This window comes from Lactuca saligna, chromosome 7, assembly GCF_052625555.1.
Source record: "Lactuca saligna cultivar CGN05327 chromosome 7, ASM5262555v1, whole genome shotgun sequence".
In the NCBI taxonomy this organism is placed as follows: Eukaryota; Viridiplantae; Streptophyta; class Magnoliopsida; order Asterales; family Asteraceae; genus Lactuca; species Lactuca saligna.
Genome location: NC_136423.1, coordinates 151,337,657 through 151,351,640, shown reverse-complemented (window position 1 = coordinate 151,351,640; position 13,984 = coordinate 151,337,657). Strand labels below are relative to the sequence as shown.

Below are 13,984 nucleotides of genomic sequence, written 5' to 3'. Positions count from 1 at the left end.
AGGATGATTGATGCTTCAAGTGGTGGTCACATATTCAACTAGACACCTCACGAGATAAGATCACTTTTTGGTACCATTTCTTGAAATCAAAGAAAATTTGGGACTCGAAATGACATGAATAGAAGTTCCCAAAAAGTTTTTTGTGAAGTTAGAAATACCCAAAACTTGGAATCAAAACTCTTGGATTTAACTATTTTGTTGAGTCAAATGGTGGTGGGAAGTGGTCAACAATTGATGGTTTGTGGTATGTGTGTAATGACAGGGAATTATACAGATAAGTGTCCCATACTTGGAAGTAAACCGGAGGATGTTAATAGAATTGGAGGATATCAAGGTCAACCAAGACCTACAGGATTTCAAAACATATACAACCCCAATTAGAGGAAGAACCTAAACAACTCATACCCACCAAAGCAAAGTCCACCAAATGTTATGATGAGACCCCTATTTTCCTAATACCTATCACAAAAATCTCCATATCCAGAAGCATCTCATCCCCCTTCACATTACCATCAACCTCAAAAACAAGCCTAATCAAGTTGGAACCATCAAATGAGACTTCAACAACTTGTTACTTCTCTTACTCAAAGCTAAACACAATTTTAACAAGAGACCAAGAACACCTTCTCCAATATTCAAACACAAATTAGAGACTTAGCCACCGCTCTTAACAAGATTGAACAAAGGGGTAAACTTATATCTCAAATCGACAAGAATCCCAATGTGATTGCCACAACCTTGAAAAGTGGGGAAACACCTAGAGAAGGAAACCCCAAAAGAGTTTAAAGAGAAGTAGAAGATAAGTTTATTGTTGTTGAACCATTGACGGTGGTAGTTCCTCCAAAGGAACCGGTTGTTCCATAAATTGATTGACTTGAATCTTCCAACAATACCATCAAGCCGTTGGTCACACCACCATTTTTTCCCTCCCGGTTAGCCCCTTCAAAAAAAAGGAGGAAGAACAAGAGTTTCTTGAGACTTTCCGCAAAGTCCAAATCAACATTCCACTATTGGATGCCATAAAGCAAATTCCAAGCTATGCCAAATTTCTCAAGTATTTGAGCACCAACAAGAGGAAATCCAAGGATAATGAAAAGATTACAGTCAATGCAAATATGTCTACGATTATACAAAGGAAGCTACCTCCCAAATCAATGATCCGAGAATGTTTCCTATCCCTTACAATGTTAGCGATTTTCATGTTGCAAGTGGCATGTTGGATCTTGGAGCTTCAATCAATTTCATGCCATATTCGGTTTTTAAATCTTTCAATGTTGATCCTTTGGAAGAAACCGGAGTATTCATTCAATTAGCAGACAAGTCAAGTGTTTTTCAAAGTGCATTGTTGGAGGATGCACTAGTACAAGTTAATCAAGTTTTCTTCCCCACGAACTTCTATGTCATTGACCTTGAAGAGAAGACTCAGTCCAAATCATTTATAATCGTTCTTGGAAGACTGTTTATGAATATCTCTCACACTATCATTGATGTCCATAATGAGAAGATCACCATGGATTTTTATGGAGAGACCATTCACTTCAACATCTTTTAAGCAATGAGGTACCCTAGCAACATTTCTCCATTGTATCGGGTATATGTGATTGAGCTAACAACCAAAGAAGTATTTGATTTATCACATGGGGATATTTTGAAAATGGTACTCAACATGAGTCTTGATTGTGAGAGTTTGAAGAAAACATGGGAAAAGTATACACTGGACTCCAAAGTTGAAGAGGTTGTGAAGACTATGGAAATTAACAACTCAAAAAAGAAGGATATTTCTCAAGTTTCCTTATCTCATTCTCCAAACAAGATGCCCCCTTCCATAAGCCACCCACCCACATTTGAATTGAAAGACTTGACTTGTCACTTGAAGTATGCTTATCTAGGTAAACATGAGACTCTTTGGTGATCATCTCCTTTCAATTGAAAGATTTTGAAGAAGACAAATTGGTTGAAACTTTAAAATATCACAAAGAGGCCTTGAGGTGGACAATAGTGGATGTCAAGGGGATAAGTTTAAATGTATATGCTCACAAGATCCTCATGGAAGATGATTGTAAGCCTAAGAGGGAAGCTAAAAGAAGATTAAATCCTCCAAAGATGGAAGCTATCAAGAAAGAGATAATCAAGCTCCTTGATGCAAATATGATTTACCAAATTTTCGACTCCAAATGGGTTATTCCAGTTCAAGTGGTTCCTTGGTAAACAGGAATCACGGTTGTTGAAAATAACAAGGGATTAATGGTACCCAATCGAGTTCAAAATGGACGGAGGGTGTGTATTGATTATAGAAAGTTGAATTTAAGCACATGAAAAGATCATTTTCCCCTTCCATTCATGAATAATGCTCAAGAGGTTGGCGGGAAAATTGCATTATTGTAGCCTTGATGGGTATTCAGGTTTTCATCAAATACTCGTTGCCCCCAAATATCAAGACAAGACGACTTTTACATTCCCTTTTGTTATATTTTCCTATAAAAGGATGCCATTCGAATTATGCAATGCCCCTGCCACATTCCAAAAGTGCATGGTGAGCATCTTCTTCGAGTATGATGAGAATATAATTGAAGCGTTCACAGATAACATCACCGTCTATGGCGGTTTGTTGGATGAATGCTTGGGCAACCTAAAGAAGTTTTTAAAAAGGTGCATTGAGAAGAAGTTAGTGTTTTACTTTCAGAAGTGTCACTTCGAGGTCAATCAAGGCATTATCTTATAACACATCATCTCCAAGAAGGGGATTGAAGTTGATAAAGCCAAAATTGATGTCATACTAAACCTTCCATACCTAACATGTCTTAGAGAAGTAAGATCTTTCTTTGGCCAATGAAAGACCCCACCTTTCGTATTTTTGAAAGACCCAAACTTTCATACATCACAATATTATTACTCCAAAACATGCTACTTGCATATTCAGAAAAGCAATATTTTACATTGATAAAGGGATTACAAACTACTGGATACAAACCGACTATTACAAAGTGTTATATATATTACATAACTACCCGGGATATTGTAATTTATACAAACATAAACTGAAGTACAAAAGTACTATTACAAAATATTCTAAATCTTTCAACAGTATGTGATCATACTAGTTACTTATCACCTGCAATTGTTAAACATTGATAGGGTAAGTGGTGATGCTTAGTGAGTTCAATAATAGATACAATATAACGTTATGCCATATATATACTTCAATATGGCAAAAGCAAAGAGGAATAACAAGACATATGTGAAATCATGTGACAAGCGGTCATATCAATCAAAAACTTTATTCAAAGATATACTTTTCAATGCTTGATATACATCAATAAAACTTTGGCCCAAATGGCATAGAAGACATGCAATTTCTAATTAACATCCTGTTAGATTTCAGGCTTATAGTCCTATCTAACCATTTGCCAATGCCATAGAATAGAAGTCATTCTCTTACAGAGACATGCTCTACATGGCTAGAGGCTACGTACCAGTACCAATGTGAATCTAAGTCCTTTCACTGATCACATGGTCAAAGGTATTACATTTGCTATAAACATAGCGAATAAAATAACACGGTAAAATAACTCAGAATAATAACAATGAAAAGCACATAGCACATATAACACATAACATACAATTGTTCCTATATATTGAACTCACCTTAAATTAACCGGGGGTTAAAATAGTAATTTGGACAACACTTCGGCTTTAAATATGACTTTCTATGTTGAAAACTGGGAGCTTAATTGAAAACCAGGCTCTGCGAAGGTAGGGCTTCAAAAATGAAAAGATAAAATTTTCGGGCTTCTCAGGAGCTTCGGGACGTGTTTCGGGTGCTAAAATTGATACCGGGGCTTCGGGGAAAGTCAAAATGAAGAAAATATGGAAAAAGGGGTGAAAAGTGTGAATTTTATAATCTTAGCCAGGAGGGTTCGCACCCTCCTATTTATAGTGGGGGGAAGGTCTTCGGACGAAGGGAGGAGGGGCAGCTGGCGGCTCGCAAGAGGACCAGACAGCGCGCATGCGAAGGCTCCAGGTGGCTCGGCTCGCAGACAAGCACGTGTCAGACAGCTAGGCTACACGCATTGGCTTCGGATTCGTTCAACGCTTCGATCCACTCGGGAGGCGACAGGAGCGTGAGGCCCATTGCAGTTTGGACGGGACACGACTCGGTGACACAGTAGCTTCGTGCGAAGGACGTGGCCGAATCCAGACCACTCATGTGAGATTTCTCGGAAATTGAGCCCTAAACTTCTAAAATCCATAAATTTCGCACACGAGCTCCATTTTTAACGTTCTTTATATGTACATGTAGCTAAAATTATGTTCTGCAACTTTCGTTTAGACTTCGTCGGCTAATTTTGAATTTATTTTTAAGAATATTATTTTTAACAGACTGGGACAGGAAAATCCGTTAAAAATTCATAACTTCTTCATCCGACATCCGTTTTCGTCAGACTTTTTACCGTTGTACTACAAATGACGAGACCTTCGATTCTCGTTTAGGATGTATCGGTCAAATATCGCTCGATCTAAAATTCGAGTTTTTAGCTATCTACTGCTAAGTTGAAACTTCAAAAAATCATAACTTCCTCATACGAAGTCAAATTTTGGCTTTCTTTTTATCGAATTTCTCGGTTTAACAAATACTATGACTTTCATTTGGATCACTAAGGCTAAAAAGTAGTTTATCAAAAACACACTTTTTACGTCATTCGGCGTCGTGTCGGTTTTATCGCGGATCTTCGGTTGGTCATAACTTCTTCGTTATAACTCGGATTTCGACGAGGTTTTCGCCTACAAGTTTCTAACGAGATGATTTACAACTTTCAATAATAAAATTTTACTTATTTAAAATTTTATATTTTCGCTAAATTTCACTATTTGGCTTTTTATTGGAATCTCATAAGACTTCCAATATTTTCTGAGTGATTTTAAACATAGTTTTACTTCATTTCTAGTAAAAACCATCTTGTTAGAACTCAACAGTCAATTTCACATAGTATTTCACAATTTTATTCATTACAAAACATGATTTCAAAACGTGTATGTTACAAATACCTCCTCCTTTTGAGTATTTCGTCCCCGAAATTACATCGATTAAAACAAATGGGGATATTTTGCTTTTATCTCATTCTTATTCTCCTGAGTATAGTTTGGGCCTCGATGGTGTTTCCGCTTGACAAGCACCAATTCTACTTCTTTATTGCGTAGCTTAGTTGTTCTTTCACTCACGATTTCTTCAGGCTCTTCAACATATCTTAACTTATTATCCAATTTCACCTCAAATAATGGAACTGTCTCATCATAGATACTCAAGCATTTGCGCAGATAACTCACATGAAACACATCATGAATACTTGCCAAATCTTCAGGCAATTCTAAGCGGTATGCTTGCTTTCCAATTCTTTGGATGAATTTGAAAGGATCAACAAAGCTAGGACTCAACTTTCCTTTCTTCCCAAATCGCATAAGGCCTTTCCATGGGGATACCTTTAGCATCACGAAATCACCCACTTGGAATTCTATAGGTCGTCTTCTCTTTTCTATATAGGACTTCTGTCGATCTTAGGCTGCTTTCATTCTTTCTCCTACGATTTGAATCTTGTCGGTGGTGTCTTGAATCATTTCAGGGCTTCCAAGGATCTTTTGTCCTACATCACGCCAACATAACAGCGTACAGCATTTACGACCATATAATGCTTCATATGGTGGCATTTTGATTGAAGTGTGGTAACTGTTATTATACGAAAATTCGAAAAGCGGTACGTATTTATCCCAGTTACCACCGAACTCCAAGAGACATGCACGAAGCATATCTTCTACTATTTGGATTATTTTCTCCGTCTGACCATCTGTCTGGGATGATAAGCGGTGCTGAGAGAAACTCGAGATCCTAGTTCACGTTTCATACTCGCCCAAAAGCAAGGTTGTAAAAATCGCTCGGCGGTAGCTCGACGGTCGACTGGGGTCAAGCGATTAATCGGTTTGGCGGGAACCATAAATTACTAATAAAACTAGTATTTGAAAATTCAAACTTTTTAAATTTTGAATTTTTGAAATATTTGGTATAATATTTGAAAATTTGAATATTTAAAAATTTAAAATTTGGAAGTTTTGAAAAATTTGGTATAATATTTGAAAATTTGAAAATTTGAATTTTTTAAAATCTTCCCACCAAGGACCACCGAGGACCGCCTAGCCCGAGTTTGACCGATATTGACCAATTTCCGCCTAGCACCTCTAATCGTAATCAGTTGCAGACCGCCTAGTGCCTAGGCGGCCGCCTAGACCGATTTTTACAACACTGCCCAAAAGTGAGAAGTGAAGCGAGTATCGCGATCGGAAATGATCTTTAGTGGCACACCATGTCTTGCAACAATTTTATCCAAGTATACTTGTACGTATTTCTCTATTGGAATCTTGAAGCATCGCTATACACGGAGAAATCATCATCACCTTCTGGGAGTGATAGGATTGCAGCATGAGTCAAAAGACCTTTTAGAGTTGAGAAAGCTTTTTCTTGAGCTTCACCCCATTCGAACTTCACTTCCTTCTGTGTATGAGTCGTGAGAGGTACAGCTATACCAGAAAAGTCTTTAATGAATCTCCGGTAATATCCCGCGAGACCTAAGAAACTTCGAATTTCGGAAGCATTACGGGGCACTTCTCAATTTTGAATGCCTTCGATTTTGATAGGATCTACAGATACATTGTCACTAGAAATAACATGGCCGAGAAATTGAACTTGACGAAGCCAAAATTCACATTTCGAGAATTTACCATAAAGTTTCTCCTTTCGAAGAAGTTCTAAGATTTCACGAGTATGAACGGTATGATTAGCTTTAGACTTGAAATAGATTAGAATATCGTTAATGAATACGATGACAGACTTATCGAGCATTGGGCGGCATACTCGATTCATCATATCCATGAATACAACAGGAGAGTTTGTCAAACCGAATGGCATGACAAGGAATTCGAAATGCCCACAACGAGTACGGAAAGCAGTCTTCGGTACATCTTGTTCTTGTACTTTCAACTGATGATAGCCAGATCTCAAATCAATCTTTGAGAAATAGCTAACACCCTGAAGTTGATCAAACAAATCGTCGATGCGAGGTAGCGGGTACTTGTTCTTGATAGTCACCTTATTCAGCTCACGATAATCAATGCACATTCGCATCGATCGGTCCTTCTTCTTGACAAATAATACTGGAGCACCCCAGGGAGAGGTACTCGGTCGAATAAAGCCTTTGTCAAGTAATTCCAGCATTTGGATCATCATTTCTTTCATCTCGGCTGGCACAAGACGATAAGGAGTCTTTGCAATCGGAGTAGCACCAGGCACAAGTTCAATTCGGAATTCTACTTGTCTGTCCGGAGGAAGTTCAGGCAGATCATCAGGGAAAACATCAGGATATTCGTTAACAATGGGAATATCATTTACAATTTTATTCTCCTTTCTTGAGATGTCAACTGTATAGGCCAGATAGATAGGACAACCTTTCGATATGAATTTACGAGCTTTAAGGAAAGAGATTATTTTTAAGATCCTTTGTTCACCGTAGATATGAATAGAATCTTCCCCTTCAATAGGAATGTGTATCATCTTTTCGTAACACAAGAGTTCTGCATGGTTCTTTGACAACCAATCCATGCCGAGAATAATATCGAAATTGGGCAAAGAGATAAGGATTAGGTTAGCAAGAAAATTATAGCCTTCAATTTCTATGACACAAGTCCTATAGATTTTATCAGCAAGTAATGATATACTTCCCGCAATATCTACGTGAAATGGTTGTGCAAGTGCATAGCAAGCAATTTGAAAAGAATGCGCAAATTCATATGATACGAAAGAATATGAGGCACCACAATCAAATAAGATATGAGCAGGTCTAGAGTTGACAAGAAATGTACCCGTCACAACATTCGGCTCCTCACGTGCTTCCTCTGTGGTAATCTGGAATGCACGACCCTTAGCTTTTGGCACCTCCTCCTTTTTAGATGGAGTATTCTTTGGTTGTTGGACAAGGACTTGACTTCTCGCCGGTTGCTGAACAGAAGCTTGACTTCCCATCACTTGGCTGGTAAGAGTAGGGAAAAAAAACGTTTCTTGTGGCCAGTAATACCACATGCATAGCAAGTCACATCCTTCCTTGGGCAAGTTGGCTTTATATGACCCGTTTCTCCACACCCATAACAGACAATGGATTCCTTATCTATTTTGCATTGACCTGGATGATTCCTTCCACAAACGTGACATGAAGGCGATTGAATAGAAAAAGATTGTGACCTGCTGCGGGCACGAAAAGCACTTTGAGATTGCGCTTGCTTGTTAGGATCAGTTCGAACAGATTAAGCTAGTGGAATAGTGGAAATATGAGTAGTTCTTTCAGTACGTGGATGCTTTGGAATAGTAAGAATCGCACCACGTATCTCTAAGTCATGCTCACTCCTTCGTGCATACTTAACAACTTTATCAAATGACAGAACATCCCGATTGGCAACGAAATCATGGATTTCGTGTCATAGACCCTCCATGAATAACTGAATTTTCTCGTCTTCAGTTGGAATATACTTTGTAGCAAACCTTTCTCTTTGATTAAACTGAGTTTCATACTAATTCACAGTCATTCCTCCTTGTTTAAGCTCGAGGAATCTTGTCACACCCCAAAACCATGAACGGCAGAAACATTCTGGGGCGGAGGACGTCATGTACAGTATCACAACAATGAAAAGTAGTAAACAAGCAACAACAGCATCCATTGCATTAATAATATAATTATTATACAAGTGTGTTCTGTCAAATTATAATAGACACTAAAACATAAATCAAAATGAAAGATGAGTCTTGAACAAGCTCCATCTTCTCTAAACCTTGCATTGGTACCTATCTATTGATGACTTGAGGATACAAGTAATTTTGAAAGCGAGTATCAGCTTCGAAGTTGGTGAGATCATAAGTATTTTAGTGTCTTAATTTGTATGTAAGAATTTGTATGTATATGAATTGTAAGTATTGAAAATCTATGTAAAACAATTGTAAACATTTAAAAAACTCTAGGAATCCCTATGATTCCTTATATTATAACAGGGAGTCTTCTACCAAGACTTAACTAATCTATATGTAGCCTTCTACCAAGGCATCTAGTGTATGTGTGTGTCTCTTGTAAGAGTGTGTATTTTCGCAAGTATAACTATCATTAACCAAAAATATAGTTTCTACATTGTCGTGCGTCGTGTGTATGTTCACGAAGTGAATGTAATGGGAAAATGAAATAGTACTATGGTGTAGTGCCGAACTACAACCGTACCAATTACCTTAAGTCTAGGGTAATTCTTCTAATTACTGTAGCATTTGTAATAAATAACTACATCAGTACTCAACTGCCTTATTTGATGGATAAGGTATAATGTGATGTCTAGATCCTAGACTATACGCTCCCATATCAAAGGGATTTTGAGACCTACCCACGACCCCTGCATGTATGCAATTCGTGAGCATCCACATTACTATGATCATGTATACTCGATATAGCTATCACAATTACTTTGTAATTCATCGATATAGTTAGATCCTGAACTGGTTCCATGCTATAGCACCTAGTGACGTCTGTTTTATGTATATGTAAGTGTACTCATGTAAGTGTGATCATGTAAACATATCTATGTAATAGTATAGTAATGTACTGTAATGTTCTAGTTGTAATGTATGCTCTATCTATCTAGCAAGTATAGTAATGTAGTGTAATGTTCTAGCTGTAATGTATGCTCTCTCTATCTAGCAAGTATAGTAATGTTATAGAAAGTATTAACTCATGAATGAACTGACTCATTGTATGATATCGCGTTCTAGTAATAGTTCTAGTATCTTCCTAAACTACCCATATGGTAGTTTACTAGTAATCTAACTGGTACGTATGGACATAGATGTATACCCTTGCTACCCAAGATCATTAGATGAACTGGAAGGACCTTTATGACTATATATGTACACATGATATATAACTAATATTTAAACGACCTTCGGACAGGTACCCGATATCCAACCAGACCACATCTCAAGCACGAAAAGGAAATAGGATGGATAGCCTTCCTAAGTCTTTTGAACATTCCTTATATAAATATACATATATAGGCATGCAATTTATAATATAAAAGCATGAAGTAAGTTTTGTAAAACCTTTTAACATAATTATTATCTAAGAAAAGATCGACGTGATGTCAATCTATAAAACGGTTTAAAGGCATGGGTTTGATAAAACAGTTTAGTATAAAGGAACATTTTCTTGAAACACAATTGTAAATAAGTTTGAAATGTAACATACAGAGTAAAATGTACAGTGTAATAAGGAGTTTTAAACATATAAAGTGTTTATGAAAAACATTTGAAGGAAACTGTTTGGTAAAACGGCTAATGAGCAGCCAATCATTTAAATGCTGCTTAATAATCACATGTTATTGATAAAATAATTAGCATAATTCTACTTGTATCACCCCCCCCCCCCCATAAAACATTTAAAAATAGTTAAAACGTTGACTAAGGGGTACGAACTCACCTGTAGCAAGTGGATCAGAAGGAAGTGTCGGATAAGTGCTTCGTGTCAAGTGAAGACTTAGACACGCACAAAGATCCTAATAACATATTAGGATATATGTATATAAAAAATTAGTCTTTAAACAACTAATAAATAAAGTCAAGACACTCTAAGGCATGACAAACACTTTGTATAAGTGTTATAAGTGCTAAGGTGTGCGTCTAAGTGTTGTAGGGAAAGGCTAGTATGATTGGGGTTCAAGGAACACTCTTAAAATGAGTTTACTGCCTAAGTACCAACACCCCTTGAGTTTACAGTCATAAACTCTTGATTTTACGGTTGTAAAATCCTAACCTTTTGACCATTTGTTGGTTTGAAGTCTTCTAAGCTATTACAAGCATTCCTACTTCATGATTTAGCCTTAGGATGTGTTGTGTGGCATCAAAACACTCCTAAATGGATCCATGAGTTTACTACCTTAAACTCATGAGTTTACTACCTTAAACTCATAAGTTTACTACCTTAAACTCATAAGTTTGGTATTTGGTGGTTTTCAAGTCCTTAGCTCAAACATGGAAATAGTCTAGGTTAGATTTAGACTTAAGGAACAATTGTGGGACATTTATGGGACTTTTACACCTCATTTGAGGTGTTTACGGTTTTGGGAGCTCCCCAAACCGTAAACACATAAAAATATATGATTTTGGTGCTTTTTGTGTGATACACCCATCAAGGATGGATCTAGACAAGTTCCTAAGGCATTGTGAAGCATTTAGACACCCTAAAGCACCCTAAGGCACTACATTTGGTGTTTACGGTTTTGGGAGCCTCCCAAAACCGTGAACACCTTGTTCTTAGTGTTCTTGGGACCTTTCCTTGGTATAAACATGTATGGCAAGATTAAAATGACTCTAGGATAGAAGTACTTACATAGAGGAAGCTTGAAATGAACTTTAAGTCCAAGAACACTTAGTGTGTGTTCTTGGTGTTCTTGGAAACTAATCAAAACACAAAAATGGACGGATTAAAGGATGTACAATCACTAGATTAAGTGATATACTAACTCGAAAGGGCTAGAAACACTTACTAGATTGAGGATTTTGAATAAAAACTTGGATGATGCTTGAGAGGATATTTTGGAGTTTACTCTTTTGACATTTGGGGAGTAAACACAAATGACTAACTTTTTGGGGAGTAAACTCATACATAGGTATGAGTTCACGATTTTGGGTGATTTCTCAACCCAAAACACAAAAATTCATGATTTATTGTCTTTTGAAAAACCACCAATTCCTTCTTGCAAAAAAGTTAATTTCCAAAGGACTTTTGCAAATGTCAAACATCTTTTAGAATTTTTTAACTTTTTGGAAAAGCTAAAAGTCAAAAAGTCATTTAAAAAACAATCCCAAACACCCCCTAAAACTCCAAATCCTATTCTAAAATCCAGAACAAAATATTATCATCTTAAGTTGCACTTGGATTATTGATCTGGTAAAAGGTAACTCCATTTTGGAAAAAAAAAAAAAAATTAGAGCAGCACTCCTCTTTGATCTTGAAGAACTAACGAACTTTACAAGATACTGTTTGTGATTATAATTAGAATGAATGATGAAAAAGAAATCATTTTCTCTATTTCAAATAAGATTTTAGCTACCATGTTCTGATCAGACAAGAGAACACATCATATTTTGCTCTATCTTTGATGGAATAAACCAAATCTGTGTGCTAACCCTATAAAAAAACCCCAGATGCCTAGCATTTTGATTATGTAAAAACTAAAATGATATGAATATAAGAAATAATTTTTAAGGGTTGCATATGAATATAATGCAATTAGAGTGCCAACATGTTCAATCTTGAGGAAAACAATGTTTCCTAATACGATGAGAGAACCAGAATCGTTAAGGGCCTTCACCAGATCTAACCCTTAATCTTTGTTTGAACATCCTTCCATAGAGATCTCAATGTACTCGTTGTCATAAGAGGCATGATTTTATCGAAGATTCTAAACTTTGATTGCAACAATTTGATTTGTGAAACCCTAAGGATATTCTTAGCTTGCGCCATCATTAAACCCCCCCCTCTGAGGATTTTTCCACCGAATGAGAGAGCACGTCGAGACGAATTAAGTCACCGATAGATAAACTTTCAAAAAACCATCACATGTCTTGCATCTGGTGTCACCCTATCGGGATCAGGTATTTACGTAACATTAAAACTAGACCTTGCCAAGGCACGAAATTGACATTTTCCATTTTGCTTTTTTTACCAGTTATATATATTCATTTATAGTGACCATAAGGTCTCGTTTGAACAAGACTTAATACTTAGATGGTATTATGTGTACAAATGCATTACTATATTGGCATTTTGTGTACTTGTACAAATGCATTACTATATTGGTAATTTGTGTACTTAGTATAGTTTAATGGTGTTTTTTGAATGTTTTGTATACTTAGTTACCCTCCTAAGTCATTTTCCCCTCAATAATCAATGCTTAAAACTCAGAGTAAATTACACATCCATGGTTTGAATGTCAAATTGCATGTTCAGTCTCTATTTTCAAAAAATAACTCGGACCGTTCCTCGTTTGATTAAAAGTTCCATGTTTCATTCCTCGTTAGTTTAGATTTACACGCTTCGTACCTTACGAGACATGAAATGACTATTATACTCTTTTTTTTTATTTCTTTCTAATTAATTTGATGTTATTGTTATTATTATTAATTTAAAAAATAAAAAAAACCCTACTTTTGAATGACTATTATACGCTTCATACCTTAAACTTCCACTGATCCGCCAGTTCAGAACAACCACCACTAGAGCACACCCCTTCGCAACTCTTCCCCATCTCATCACATCAAGAAATCCAAGCCCCAAACTCCACCACCTGTCACCATTCTTTGAATCACACCAGAGGAGGAGCGTCGATGGAGACGATTTGGGATCGATCTGAACCTACTTCTCCGATCTAAATCAAGTTACAAATTTAGAAGTATTACAACTTTTTGTATGATTGGTTGATGATGATGATAGTGATGATTCTTCCCCTAATTTATTTGAATTCAAATTCTTATACAAAATATTGTTTTGTGTGATTAGGTATGTCCAATCGGTACAATGGAACACCAGAAACTCGATCCACGATAGTTGATACCAATGCTAATTGCTAATTACTTTATCATTTTTTTGTTTCCATGGAGATGTTAATAAAAAATATATACACCATGTATTTCTTGGACTATTGTGGTAACTCTCTTTGTTCCTACTGTTTAACCCATCAAAAAGATCATCACGTTGTTCAAGTAAATCATTAACAAAATTTGCAACACAATTCACGTCCATTCAGCGTTAGATGAAATGCCCATCCTAACAGAATGTACTAATTCGTCAACTTTTGTTGTGCCTCATTAGACACAACGATCTTCCTACCATAACATGGTTAGAGTGAATGACAT

The 13,984-nt window shown here is 36.6% G+C and overlaps 1 protein-coding gene across 1 annotated transcript; it reads left to right on the top strand.

Annotated features, from left to right (window-relative positions):
- Positions 1-1,165: 1,165 nt before the first annotated feature.
- LOC145007342 (uncharacterized) lies at positions 1,166-1,552 on the top strand. Its single transcript, XM_078966297.1, has one exon. It carries the CDS (start codon positions 1,166-1,168, stop codon positions 1,550-1,552), a length of 387 nt encoding a protein of 128 aa, XP_078822423.1.
- The last annotated feature ends 12,432 nt before the right edge of the window (positions 1,553-13,984 follow it).

Excerpts from the sequence above, each read along its gene's own strand:
- LOC145007342 (XM_078966297.1), top strand. The coding sequence starts at position 1,166 with ATGTTTCCTATCCCTTACAATGTTAGCGATTTTCATGTTGCAAGTGGC.